Genomic DNA, 15,650 nt, shown 5'->3' with positions numbered 1-15,650 from the left:
GAACATTTCCTAATTCTTATTTTAATAAATACATTTCACTGAAATAGATTTAGGGGTCTGGTCAAAAGAAGCAGCCTCCTTTATCTTTCTGTGTATTTTACACATGAACATGAACAAGTAACACAAACAAGCTCTCCATTGAGCTTACCCTTCATAAGAGAAGCTGTCGGTGACTGCTGGTTCTCCAGAAGGGACAAAATATGTCAATGGGCATATTTGGACTTCAAACCTCCTACTTCTGGTTATAGCCTCTAGGCTGCAGATTCTTTAAAATGGCATTGTGTTCTATATGTGTAGATCAATCATCACAAACTTAAATGCCCCCAGTGGCTGGGCAAATAACATAAATGTGTAATTCAGGACAGGTGTGAGGTAATAGGGAGTGCTGAGGTCTGCAGTAAACTGAAGAGTACACGCTCACTAAAGAGATTCCATATTGTAAGCCCTGGGCCAGCCAAAAAAATTCTCTCATAGGAGATTTGGTCACAGGCTGCCAGTTTATCATCCCTACTGCAGATTCTATGAAGATAGTTTATTTTCACAGTGATGAATTAGTGTGAAAGAGATTTCTGGTTAAACACAGCAGACTGAACAAATGTGTGTGGGGGGGGGTTTGTAGCTTCCTTCCAATTTCCCTCTAAATTTTAGGTAAGGGCAACTTTAAAAGGGATGAAGCTATAGAGACACAGAAGACTGGAATTTTGGAAACAGCCACAGAATTTGGGAAACTGTAAAGGCACTGGACATGGGGCCGATTAACAGCAGAACCAAGTAAGCTAAAATTTGAGTCTGTAGGGAGGGGAAGCCAAGAAGCAAACTTTGCACATTGAAAAAACCTATAGAAGGCTTGGGGATTGGAGGCACCACCTGTCTCTGGAAGAATGGGCATAGGTATCGATATAACTAAAAACAGGTGGATTGGCTTAGAGTCTTTAAATGAAGGAGGCAGACTCCCAAGATCCCCTTGCTGATCTTGGAGAAATAAATGAGGTTTATTCTTTAAAGATATTGAACTATAAGGAAGCTGCCCTCAAGCACAGTGAGAACAAGGGCACCGTACTGAAACCCAGAAGGATACATCTCTCTACTTCAAGTCTTTTACTTAAGGTCCCCAAGCCACCTTCCCACAGTCAGATCCCAAAGTGCTCACAGCCAGGCTTACACCATTAAGGCAAGAGGTTGAAAGACTCCACTCAAAAGAAATAGACCAACCCAAAGGAACTACACAGATACTGAAAATTGGACGTACGCCAATGAAATGGCAAAACGAATCACTCTACACTGAAACATCCCCAGCCTGATGAGCTCTGCCTGTGCACACAGAGTTTCCTTAATGCTTCCCTCTAAAATCTAACCAGACATACACCTTAAATTCATACAATGTTACATGTCAAATATATTGCAATTAAAAAAAAATCTAACCAGACAACCAAGGAGAGCCTCTAACGTGGAGACAGAGATCATGGAGATAGAAAGATAGAAAGAAAAAAGAAACAGAAGAAACAAACATAGTTCTGGAAAAGAAAGTTTAAAATAATAGGTTAATCCTTGGAGAAATAAGGGAAGAGACCACATACATAAAATAAGAATAGGATGCTATAAAAAGGAACATTCAGAGAATATGAAAGAGCTCTTAAAAATTAAAACCACAATGGCTAGAAAAAAATCAATAGATGGAAAATAAACCCTGAAGCTTGTTGATTTTTTTTTTTTTAAGTTGAGAAAATAGAAAAAAATCCATAGAGGTGGAAAGTAGGAGAGATAAGTAGAGGATCAATCTAGGAGGTCCTATATCTGAATACTTGCAGCTCCAGAGGAAAGTAAAGAAATAGAAGAAAATTATCGAAGACATAATTCAACAATTTTTTCCAGAACTGAAAAACAAACATTTTCAGAATAAAAAAGCCCATTGAGGGACTTCCCTGGTAGTCCAGTGGTAAAGAATCTGCCTTACAATGCAGGGGACGTGGGTTCGATTCCTCGTCAGGGAACTAAGATCCCACATGCTGCAGGGCAACTAAGCCCACAAGCCACAACTACTGAGCTCGTGCCTCAACTTAGAGAGGCCACGTGCCACAAACTACAGAGCCCGTGTGTCCTGGAGCCTGTGCACCACAACTAGAGAAGAGAAAACCCGCATACCACAACTAGAGAGAAGCCCACGCGCTGCAACAAAAGATCCCACATGCCTCAACGAAGATCCCACGGCTGCAACTAAGACCTGACACAGCCAAAAATAAATTAAATAAATAAATAATAAATAAATAAATCTTAAAAAAAACACAAAAAGCCCATGAGTACCCAGTCGAATAAATAAAATGACCTGCACCAAGGCACATAACTGGAAATTTTCAGAACACCAGGAACAAAGGAAAAAGCCTAACAGCTTCCAGAGAGAGAAAAAGGATTATTTACAAAGGATCAGGAAACAGAATGACATCAAACTTCCCAACTGCAAATCTGGATGGGAAGGCCAACTGAGCAACACATTCAGAATTCTGAGAGAAATTATATCTAACCTAGAATTTTATATCTAGTCATGCTTACAGTCAAGTTTGCTAGAGAAAAAAAAAAGACATTTTCAGACATGCAGAGTCTCAAAAAATAAAAGTTCCTCCCATGAAGCTTTTCCGAGGCAGCTGCTAGAGGTGAGCTCCACAAAAACAACGAATGTATAACCAAGAAAGAGGAAGATGTAGAAACCAGGAAATAGGGAATCCATCCACGGGAGAAGCAAAAAAATTCCCAAAATAATGGTGAAGAAAAATACCAGGATGACTCTGAAAAGTAGATCCAAAGAACAACCAACCAGCCTGAGGCAGATGATCGAAAGCCTTGAGAAAAAGATCAAATTGAGATTTATTATCACTGTGTACATCTGAGTACATCAAGAGGAGATCAACAGTTCTGGCAGAGTTTGGAGATGGCTTGGTAATGACTACAGAGAATAGAAAACTAATCAAATGAAAACTTAGAAAACTAAGCAAATGAAAAAAACATAGGCAATTACTAAAATAGGGAGGAGGAAAAAATATTACACAAGAATATTTCTCTATTCCATGAGAAACAGCTAATAGCTCAAATCGGTTAGGTCTATAGAGCAGGAAGAATCCAGGCGGGGAAAGCTGGGGCAAGTGGTTGCAATTTTTGTCATAATTTTTCTTGGATTGGTTGACTTTTAAAAAGAGTACATGTGTAACTTTGTTATTAAGGATTTATTACGTTTTAAATCAATCAACAAATAAGAAAATAATATATACCACAACCTCCAATTTAAAACAAAAAAGAAAGCTTTCACTGCTCCTGTGTTCATGACGCTGGTTTAAATGCTATTTAATGAAACTACTTAGCATAAAAACATCTTGCAATTCTCATTTTATTACTACTCAAAATCAACTACAAGTGGATGGAAAAAGCTATAAAACAATCCAAAACCACGCTGAAGTTACAATCCACATCTTCTGCTCTCTTCTCTCAAATGGAACAAAATCCAAAATATAATTGCTTCTTTGCCTATTTTATAGGTATGTATTTGCCTGTGTCTTTGAGATGGTGGCTTCTCCTGCCTGATCTTTACTTACTAGAGGCAGTTTACTTAACTATAATGGAACGGTCTCATTTCTTGCCTCCTTAGCTTGGAAAAGCATCAGTTTATAAATGGAACGCAATGACACATAAGTCATTGGTGCCAGGTATAGCCACAGATATTAGTTAATCAGGCACTTGCTTCACTGCTTACGGGAAACCAGATTGATTTAGAATGTGCATGCAAAACAATTAATTTTTAAAGGAGTACTTTATTCTTATGAGACCTAAACTCTCCCCTGAGAAAAGGTATTTGTTCTGGCCTCCCCAAACCTATAAAAGAATGTGACACTCTTCAGTTTCCCATGGGTTTGGACGTAGTATTAGATCCAGGATCATTCATTTGTCTCTAAAAAATTAAGAGTCTAGACCTTGGGACAGAGCTCAAACATGTTTTTAGCTGAAATTAGTCCACAGTGCCCCATTACACACACTTAAACACATAAACACAATGCCAGGTGGGATCAGTAGAGGCTATGAAAGACTATGGAAGATCTGAAATTTTTCCATACTTAACAAGCTAACACATTAGCCTGCCATCTCTTCATGGGTGCTGGCAGAAGACAAGAGACTACTGGGTCAGAGACAAAGGACTTTACTGCTCACAGCAATAGCAGTAGCCAGAGGATCAGCATTTGCACCCACTCCCTGAGGCCCCATTTCCACAGGGCAATGAGAAGGGGGTGATACACATGGTGGCTTACATTACAGGGGAAGGACCCCATGCTTAGAGAACCCATATCTTTTTTCTCCAAATATTTTCGTTGTGATAAAATAAACACAGCAAAAAATTTTACCATTTTAACTAGTTTTAAGTATACAATTCAATGGCACATCTTTTATAATGGATAGTAAACGTGCCTGACTTGCACTCTAGGGAGACATTATCTTTATTATACTGGACCATCAACAAACCTAGCCTTTGCTCCACACCAGGATTTCTCAGTCTCAGCACTACTGACATTTTGCACTGGATAATTTTTTGCTGTGAGGACAGTCGTGTGCTTTACAAGATATTTAGCAGATTCCCTGGTCACTACCCACTAGATGTCAGTAGCACTCCCTCACTTGTAATGATCAAAAATGTCTCCAGAAATTGCCAAATAGCCCCTTGGAGGCAAATCACCTCCAGCTGAGAATGACTGCTCCAGAGGAAGTCACGATCTCTGTCTTTTGAGGCTGTTCACTACACAAACATCCTGGAAAAAACAGTCCAGAACAAAGGCAATCTGTGTCTCTACTCACAAAACATGCAAAACACAAGAGATCCATGGAGAACTGCCTCTCAACAGAGGCCTTAATATTTACTTCTGAAACTTGATCTGCTTTTCAGGCATAGATAAAGTACTTGGCCAATTTGCACATGATACTACACGCACACACACCCTTCTTCGTGGTACTTTGACTAAAGTTACAACAAGAACCATTTAGATGATAGGAAACAAGTTCAAAGAAGTTAAGTAGGTATGGCCCGAAAGGAAATGTATGTATCATTTACAGCTGAGCCAAGCAGTATATAATAATTCTTTTCTCATGCAGGAATTTTTCCCCTCCTTGGGTTAATAATTGGCTTTTGTGGGGGAGGAGTGCATTTAATACTCTTCCCCAGATCACTCCTGTGCTTTGAAGTTAGACACACCTGCATTCAAATCCCCATTCCTCTACTTAACAGTACAAACCTGGACATGTAATTCCACCCATAGGAGCTTACTTTATTTCCATACATAAAGTGAAGGTGATAAGACCTATCTCACAGGGTTGTCATAACAATTATATGAGAAAGTGCCTAGTACAGTGCCTGGCACTCAGTAGGTACTGAATAAAGAGTAGCTATTGCTACTATTACAGGTCCTCAGAGTGGTTCTTACTATAATGGAGCTTTACACTAATTTTTCCACACTCTCACTTGGTTTTTCACAATATTTATAACATAGCTGCTTAGGATATGGAGCAAAAGACCACCAGGCCACAGAGAGAATGACTCTAAGACCTGACTTCATAAGCATGTCATGCCAACCCCATGAGCTAAACAATCCTAACTCTATTACTAATAGGGTCAAAGAAGAAAGCAATTCTGACCTTTTGTTACCTGGTTTTCTTTTCTTCAAACTGACCTCAATTTGTTGATATTGCCCAGCTTTCACCAATCTGTTTTTTTGTTTGTTTGTTTTTGTTTTTTTCCGGTACACGGGCCTCTCACTGTTGTGGCCTCTCCCGTTGCGGAGCATAGGCTCTGGACGTGCAGGCTCAGCGGCCACGGCTCACGGGCCCAGCCGCTCCGCGGCATGTGGGATCCTCCTGGACCAGGGCACGAACCCGCGTCCCCTGCAACGGCAGGCGGACCCTCAACTACTGCGCCACCAGGGAAGCGCTACCAATCTGTTTAATCTGTCTCTCCTGCATACTTGTATTTTAATAAGCTAGCACTCTTGTGTCAAATAAGAAATCAAGCTCTGCAGACACTTTGGATGGCTGTTCAAGTATCATCAGGGATCAACTCGTCTCGTGCCCTCCCCTTCCTGGTGATCATGAAACTCACAAGTAAAGAAATACCGATCACAGATTTCAAAACTAAGTGATTAACAAAGAGATCTCCTTTTTGGTAATAATGCTATGACTTTCTCTTGATATTTGGTATTTTTGACTTTGGAATATAAATTAGTCTTGGTTTCTGCTGCTATTAGGTGTTGTACATACGTGATGATTTCTCTTCTTTGTCTTAAAATATAATATTTAATTATAGCTTCACCGAAGACTTAAAATTCCAATTTCCCTCAGGGGGAAAAAGAAATACCTATAACTGGAGCTTATGAAAAATTGTTAGTTGCAGCTAATCCTGGATAATAACTTGGATTTTTGAAATCTGTGTGATTTTTAACACATTAAGCTTTTCATCAGGAAGGTGATGCTTTTACAGAAAATGCCGGTGGAATAATCAGGCAGCAATTTCACTGCTGCAATGTTAAGACAAATACAGCTGAGAACATCAACTATGGAATTTGCTGGATTGTGAGGTTTGCTCTTTGAAAAGGAAATATCACATAATAGTCAGGAAAAAAGTGGCAATTCCTGGTGACTTTGTATTCCCTTGAGCCTGGGATTATGAATTCCCCCTCCTCACCTAAATTCCAATCCTCCACTTAGAATTGTAAGAAACTTGATTGAATTCTATTAAAAAGCCTAAACAACTTTTATTTCTTGTATCATTTAGCCAGAATGAACACTACTTAGTTCCTTCTATAAGCACATGTGTGTACACACACACACTCCTAAAAGTACAGTGTCCCATTGGCTTAAAAAGAAAATCAATACACACTTAGCAAATATTTGAGCTGCATTTATATAAGCAATTCCTTTACAAAAAACAAATTCCAACCATCGCCATTTCAAGGACCCTAAAGGAGAGAAAATAACGGCACTTTTAAACTGCTTTTCTAAATGGAGGACTTTTTTCTAGATTAAAAACGCCCAAGCCAATACTCTTTTTTGTATCAAACTTTCGCCCTCTGTTTCTCATACCTAACTCCAACCCACCTCGTTCTTCAATGCTGTTTATTAAAGATATACCATTGTCTGTAACAATAAAGACTCTGTCCAAATGGCTCCTCTTTGTGGGAATATGAGGAAGGACTGAAGGTGTTTTGTTTTATTTTTAAGGTCGTTCAGCCACATAGCTAGCACCTGAGAGCGTTTAACTCGCATCTGCATAAGAACAGCACAGGGCAGGTAACACAAAACTTGAAAGAAAAATAGTATTTGGTTTACACATATTTTTAAGGCATGGAGACTACCTGGTCAAGTGGAATCTCAACTTGAGTATCTTCATCTTCTTGGACTTCTGCAGCCCCCCGCGTTTCTGATCTTTCCTCTCCAGCTTTGAAAACGCCTTCATCTATTGAGACAAATACACAGTGAGAATCAAAATCCAATTGTGACATCGTGTGGCTGAATGTTGAAATTACAGTCAAATCCCTAATGAAGATTATTTTTTGTGGGTATTCTGATTCCCCTTGTATTGACAAGATTTTTGTAGCCCCCATTTCTTCTATATTTTCATTGGGAAAAGGTTCAGTGACCAAAACAAGGCTGACCCAGAAGAGCAGGGCTATTTTCCAGCCTCTCCTCACCCCCTGGCTACTGATTTAATAACACAGTGCTTGGGAAAACTGGACAGCTACATGTAAAAGAATGAAATCCGAACACTCCCTAACACCATACACAAAAATAAACTCAAAATGGATTAAAGACCTAAATGTAAGGCCAGACACCATCAAACTCTTAGAGGAAAAGAGAGGCAGAACACTCTATGAAATAAATCACAGCAGGATCCTTTTTGACCCACCTCCTAGAGAAATGGAAATAAAAACAAAAATAAACAAATGGGACCTAACGAAACTTAAAAGTTTTTGCACAGCAATGGTAACCATAAACAAGACGAAAAGACAACCCTCAGAATGGGAGAAAATATTTGCAAATGAAGCAACTGACAAAGGATTAATCTCCAAAACATACAAGCAACTCATGCAGCTCAATATCAAGAAAAAAAACAACCCAACCCAAAAATGCGCAGAAGATCTAAATAGACATTTCTCCAAAGAAGATATACAGATTGCCAACAAACACATGAAAGAATGCTCAACATCACTAATCATCAGAGAAATGCAAATCAAAACTACAATGAGATATCATCTCACACCGGTCAGAATGGCCATCATCAAAAAGTCTACAAACAATAAATGCTGGAGAGGGTGTGGAGAAAACGGAACCCTCTTGCACTGTTGGTGGGAATGTAAATTGATACAGCCACTATGGAGAACAGTATGGAGGTTCCTTAAAAACTAAAAATAGAACTACCATACGACCCGGCAATCCCACTACTGGGCATATACGCTGAGAAAACCATAATTCAAAAAGAGTTATGTACCACAATGTTCATTGCAGCTCTATTTACAATAGCCAGGGCATGGAAGCAACCTAAGTGTCCATCGACAGATGAATGGATAAAGAAGATGTGGCACATATATACAACGGAATTACTCAGCCATAAAAAGGAACGAAACTGAGTTATTTTTAGTGAGGTGGATGGACCTAGAGACTGTCATACATAGTGAAGTAAGTCAGAAAGAGAAAAACAAATACCGTATGCTAACACATATATATGGAATCTAAAAGAAAATGGTCAGAAGAACCTAGGGGCAAGATGGGAATAAAGATGCAGACCTACTAGAGAATGGACTTGAGGATATGGGGAGGGGGAAGGGTAAGCTGGGACAAAGTGAGAGAGTGGCATGGACATATATACACTACCAAACGTAAAATAGATAGCTAGTGGGAAGCAGCCGCATAGCACAGGGAGATCAGCTCGGTGCTTTGTGACCACCTAGAGGGGTGGGATAGGGACGGTGGGAGGGAGGGAGATGCAAGAGGGAAGAGATATGGGGACATATGTATATGTATAAGTGATTCACTTTGCTATAAAGCAGAAACTGACACACCATTGTAAAGCAATTATACTCTAATAAAGATGTTAAAAAAATTTTAAAATTAAAAATAAATAAATAAAAGAGAATTGGATTAAAAAAATAATCCAGTGTTGGGAAAAAATAAAAATAAAAAATAACACAGCCTTGTACAAGTACTTAGATGGGAAGGATTTCCTACCTACTACCTCTGCTCTCTCCTCCTAGCCCTGAAACAGTGATGATGCTTGATGCTTGAAAATACTCCTTTTAGAAGTTTGCCTTTCCCAAAAGAATGTTATACACTGAAATAATGTATTGGAATAATTCTCTCTATTCAGAGTAATATAAAAAAATACTTTTTACTGTACCAGGATCATAGAGCTGACTCCACATCTCACACAAATCAATCTTTTACTCTGAAGGTGTCCACAGTATTTTCACAGCCTATGTCTTAAAACCCTTAACGATAAAATGTAACCCAAATTTCTAAGACTTTAGGTTAAGCTCCTTCGACTTGTTCTCCCACAGGAAGCAATAAGAGCTGTTTTCCATATTTGAAGTAGTTTTAATGTCTTCCCTCCGTCTTCTCTTCTCCAGGCCAAGTAATCAAAGAATCACAGGACCATTTGTCATTCTGTCCATCTATTTGCCTCAAGACAGGTCTAATGCTTCAGTCATTCGCATGGATGTTTTCTCTGCCCAATCATTTAAAATCCCTGGGGATGGAGATTTCACCTCCTTGTCTGATCATCTATTCCAGTATTTGATTACCCTTACAGTCTAGAAAATGTTTTTATCTTTTGTCTTAAAACCCCTTCTATTTCTCAAATGGAAGCTTGTTTCCCAGAGCACAAATAGTTAACACATTTCACATGATAATACTTCATATTGTTAAAGTTATGAAGTCACTCTTAATTAAGCATAAAATATGTCTTTACCTTCACTGAGGATCAATTATATGTAAGGCACAATATGAGCCGATGTGACCTCCTAGGATATAAATGAGATGTAGACTTTTTCCAGTTGCTTACAGACCAATGAGTAGACAGAAATACATACACACCACTAAGGTGCCCTGAGGTAAGAGGCATAAGGGCTACGGCAGAGCCCTAGTGGAAGCTTAGAAGGTACAGCCAAGTGAAAAAGGAAGGAAGGAAGAGAGAGAGGAAATATAACCAAACTCAAGCCCTTTTTGTTTCTCCTAGAGAAACAATTTTCCCTTTTAATTACTTTTTAATTACTTCTCTACTTTCCTTTTCAAAAACCAGGAACAACAGAGCTATCCCCAAAGCTGATTAGACATGTTAGATTAATTTACATGGATTAATTCCATTTCTTATTGAAGTATAATTTACAATGTTGTGTTAGTTTCAAGCGTACAGCAAAGTGGTTCAGTTATACATATATACTATTTTTCATATTCTTTTCTATTATAGGCTATTACAAGATATTGAATATAGTTCCCTATGCTATACAGTAGGTCCTTATTATTTAACTATTTTATATATAGTAGTGTGTATATGTTAATCCCAAACTCCTAATTTATCTCCCCGCCCCCTCCTGCCACTACCCCCTTTGGTAACCATAAGTTTGTTTTCTATGTCTGTGAGTCTTTCTGTTTCGTAAATAACGAATTTACGAAACAGAAAGATGTGTTTCTAAAGATGTGTCATACTTTAGATGTGTTTCTAAAGATGTGTCATACTTTAGATTCCACATATAAATGATATCATATGATATTTGTCTTTCTCTAACTTACTTCACTTAATATGATAATCTCTAGGTCCATCCATGTTGCTGCAACTGGCATTATTCTTTTTTATGGCTAACATTCCATCGTGTATATATACCACACCTTCTTTATCCATTCATCTGTCATTTTGAGGATTACCTGCAGCAATAATTTAATCCCAGACTGGTTTTTACTCTCAGCCAACAACCTTGTCACCTAATAATCCTTTCCTTCCACCAGCTCATGTGTGCATAAGCAATCCAAGGTAATTTTTCATTCACTAGAGTTTTCTCAGTTAAATCATCCTGTGTATATATTAATTGAATATATATATATATATATATATATATATATACAGGAATCACTAAACAATCATCACCAAAATGATGATTTCTGCATAGGCAGCAGCTATTTTGGGTTATCTCTGCAACCCATCTCCCCAGGGACACAGCTCACCTAGCAGGTCTAATGATTCTGTCCTAACTCCATAGCATCTTATAACTCAGAGCATGGAGGCAAACGAAACTGCAGTTCAGCAATATCAGAAAAAAGAATATAGAAAACAAAACAATATGTGATGATGTTCTCATGTATTTGGCCTGGAGTAAATGCAAAGTTATGGTCACAAGCTCAACAAAGCAATCCTTGAGCTAAGAAAAGTACAGGGAAGGACACTTCAAAGGGCAAGGAAAATAGCTTACAATTATTCTGTCCTAAAAGAAGTGAAAGGGAGTAATCCAAGTCTATAAAATTGGAGTCAACAGGATAGGGCAAGCTGATGTTTGTCTCTCCATCAAATTCTGGAACACAGAACTCAAGGAAATAATAAACATTACATTGATGGTAGAAAACATTAATTAAATGATAGAAAAATAAATTCCACTTTATTCATGGAATGAATGAATATAAATATTCATTTATTATGGACATGTGGAGTCCATAATTCTGAGAATGTATAGAGGCAGAATAAACTAATTTCAAATAGGGTTGCACATTTTATCAAATGTTCTCTCCAAAATGGTTTAAAAAGGAAAGTTAAGGTGTGTCTGACATTCATTTCCACCTTCTGAAATACCTTAGAAGACAACAATCATACTCATCCACAAAGTGTCCCTGGAGTCAACCGTCTGAGATAGATGCTGGTCTCAGTAGACTATGAGCTATGTCCATGACTTTTTTGGACAACGTTTTTTCATCCAAGTATGGCACCTGCTTTCAAGGGAACCACAAAGAGAAACCTACAGATACCAGAGAAATATATTGTTAATGCTCACATTCAATGAAATGTTTAACTGTATCCAAGCAGAGCTCTGAATGGCTTGCAGATGTGTTTTAGGATAAACATTTCACAAGAAAAGAAGAATGAGATCAATAATAACAAATAAAATGGAAAGGGCACTGAGATGGAAAATGGCAACCATAATGATATAAACAGCAAGGAGACAAATCAACAAAGCTCAACATTGAGTATGGTGACAAAAAGAGAAAATACGAAGATAAAAGTGTTTGGTTGAGCCATGGTGTAGGATTTGTTCACCACTAAATGGAGATGTGTAAGCCACCTCCTTCAGCAGCACAGAGCAAGAAAGTAAGGTTGGAAAGGAATTCACAGAAATAAACAGTGATGGAAAAAAGAAAAGCAAGAAAGTTACTTTGTGATACGAAAAAGGACTTGAATTTTTCTTAAAAATGTTACATAAAATTTAAAATAGGGGAATATGAATTTCCAGGGGAAATATTTTTAAATAGCATTTTCTGATTATAGATTATTTAAGACACATGTATGCATTTTAGAAAACTTGGAAGATGAAGAAAATAAAGGTCCTAATCTCCTGATCCAGAGTTTCTCTCTCGCTCTCTCACACACTCATAAAACTGAGATACTAATGTATATATAATTTCAAGAGATTTTTAAACTTTGAAATCATATCATGAGCATTTCCCACATCATTAAATGTTATCTGAACACATAATAAATTGGTGGTACCATGCTGTAATTAATGGACAATGAACCTGGATTCTTGCATCATCCCATACTTAGAAAAGCACTAAAACCATTAACTAAGATGTCTGTTCCTCACAACTAGCTAGCAATAACCTTCTGTCAAGATGAGCGCTTGAATTGGGTGATTGGGATTGACATGTATACACTGATGTGTATAAAATTGATGACTAAAAAGAGCCTACTGTATAAAAAAGTAAATTAAATTAAATTAAAAAAAAAAGCTGAGCGCTTGATTGCATATATCCCTTTGTCAAAATCATATATATGTACTGGCCTCCCCCCTTTACCTCTTCAAACAGTTCTCAGAGCTCTCAGAGACTGTCTTCCAGGTTATAATCCACAGATTGGCTCAAATAAAATTCTCCATTTCTTGCTTAGATTGACTATTGACTTATTATTTCCACTGAAAATACTATCTTTTTTCCTATATGAACATACTACGATAAACTTTAATTTCTAAATTAGGCACAGTAAGAGAATATCCGAATTGCCAGCATCACTACTCTTGCACTTTGGGGCCATTATTAAGTAAAATAAGGGTTACTTCGAACACAAGCACTGCAATACCTCTACAGTCGATCTAATAACCAAGAGAGTCTTTAGACTGAAGTATCTAAAGAGCGGGCCACACCAGACAAAGGGATGCTTCACCTCTCAGATGGGAAGAGGTGGGAGAGCACAAGATTTCACGGCGCTTCTCAGAACAGCCTGAAATTTAAAACATGTCAACATAATAAAGGCCATGTATGACAAACCCACAGCCAACATCGTTCCCAATGGTGAAAAACTGAAACCACTTCCTCTAACATCAGGAACAAGAAAAGGGTGCCCACTCTCACCACTATTATTCAATATAGTTTTGGAAGTTTTAGCCACGGTAATCAGAGAAGAAAAAGAAATAAAAGGAATCCAAATTGGAAGTGAAGAAGTAAAGCTGTCACTGTTTGCAGATGACATGATACTTTACATAGAGAATCCTAAAGATGGTACCAGAAAACTACTAGAACTAATCAATAAATTTGGTAAAGTAGCAGGATACAAAATTAATGCACAGAAATCTCTTGCATTCCTACATGCTAATGATGAAAAATCTGAAAGAGAAATTAAGGAAACACTCTCATTTACCATTGCAACAAAAAGAATAAAATACCTAGGAATAAACCTATCTAAGGAGACAAAAGACCTGTATACAGAAAACTATAAGACACTGATGAAAGAAATTAAAGATGATACAAACAGATGGAGAGATATAGCATGTTCTTGGATTGGAAGAATCACCAATGTGAAAGTAATTATACTACCCAAAGCAATCTACAGATTCAGTGCAATCCCTAACAAACTACCAATGGCATTTTTCACAGAACTAGAACAAAAAATTTCACAATTTGTATGGAAACACGAAAGACCCCGAATAGCCTAAGCAATCTTGAGAAAGAAATACGGAACTGGAGGATCCAAGCTCCCTGACTTCAAGCTATACTACAAAGCTACAGTAATCAAGACAGTATGGTCCTGGCACAAAAACAGAAATATAGATCAATGGAACAGGATAGAAAGCCCAGAGACACACACATATGGTCACCTTATTTTTGATAAAGGAGGCAAGAATATACCATGGAGAAAAGACAGCCTCTTCAATAAGTGGTGCTGGGAAAACTGGACAGCTACGTGTAAAAGAATGAAAATAGAACACTCCCTAACACCATACACAAAAATAAACTCAAAATGGATTAAAGACCTAAATGTAAGCCCAGACACTATAAAACTCTTAGAGGAAAAGAGAGGCAGAACACTCTATGACATAAATCACAGCAAGATCCTTTTTGACCCACCTCCTAGAGAAATGGAAATAAACACAAAAATAAACAAATGGGACCTAATGAAACTTAAAAGCTTTTGCACAGCAAAGGAAACCATAAACAAGACGAAAAGACAACTCTCAGAATAGGAGAAAATATTTGCAAACAAAGCAACTGACAAAGGAATAATCTCCAAAACATACAGCAGCTCATGCAGCTCAATATGAAAAAAACAAACAACCCAATCCAAAAATGGGCAAAAGACCTAAATAGACAGTTCTCCAAAGAAGATATACAAATTGCCAATAAACACATGAAAGGATGCTCAACATCACTAATCATTAGAGAAATGCAAATCAAAACTACAGTGAGGTATCACCTCACACCGGTCAGAATGGCCATCATCATAAAGTCTATAAACAATAAATGCTGGAGAGGGTGTGGAGAAAAGGGAACCCTCTTGCACCCTCTAACACACCATTGTGTAGCAATTATACTCCAATAAAGATGTAAAACACAAAACTAAAAATGTATAAATTGAAGAAGTAAAATAAAACTTATGAACTGTTGTTTCTGGAATTTTCCATTTATTATTTTCAAACCACAGTTGACTGCAGAAAGCAAAACCACAGGTAAGGGGGAACTACTGTACTTCATCCAGGGCCAAGATCAGTGAGCCAATGTGAATGTTCAAAAATATGATGAACATTCATGATGAGTGTTCAAAGTTATGTGAACGCTCAAGATGAAAGTTCAAAAGCAGGACTGAAAACCAGGAAATTAACACCAAAGGATTGCCAGCAAGGCCAAAATACAAATGGTAAAGAATTTGAACGATACAATATGTTCCCCTTCTGTCAGTGCCACAGTAAAAAGCAACTAAAAAGAGGAGGGGGCGGATAAATTGGTAGATTGGGATTGACATATACACACTACTAAATATAAAACAGGTAACTAATAAGAACCTGCTGTAGAGCACAGGGAACTCTTCAATACTCTGTAATGCGCTATATGGGAAAAGAATCTAAAAAAGAGTGGGTATATGTATATGTATAACTGATTCACTT

The 15,650-nt window shown here is 37.7% G+C and overlaps 1 protein-coding gene across 1 annotated transcript in view; it reads right to left on the bottom strand.

Annotated features, from left to right (window-relative positions):
- Positions 1–15,650, bottom strand: part of DCDC2 (doublecortin domain containing 2) — a 155,518-nt gene that overhangs the window by 13,282 nt on the left and 126,586 nt on the right. Inside the window, exon 8 of the mRNA XM_030881182.2 lies at positions 7,377–7,477. Coding sequence (XP_030737042.1) covers positions 7,377–7,477 — 101 coding nt within the window. The remainder of the gene's footprint in view (positions 1–7,376; positions 7,478–15,650) is intronic.

Source organism: Globicephala melas, chromosome 11, assembly GCF_963455315.2.
Source record: "Globicephala melas chromosome 11, mGloMel1.2, whole genome shotgun sequence".
NCBI lineage: Eukaryota > Metazoa > Chordata > Mammalia > Artiodactyla > Delphinidae > Globicephala > Globicephala melas.
The sequence above is the reverse complement of the archived record's forward strand: the minus strand, read 5'-3'. Positions and strand labels throughout refer to the sequence as shown.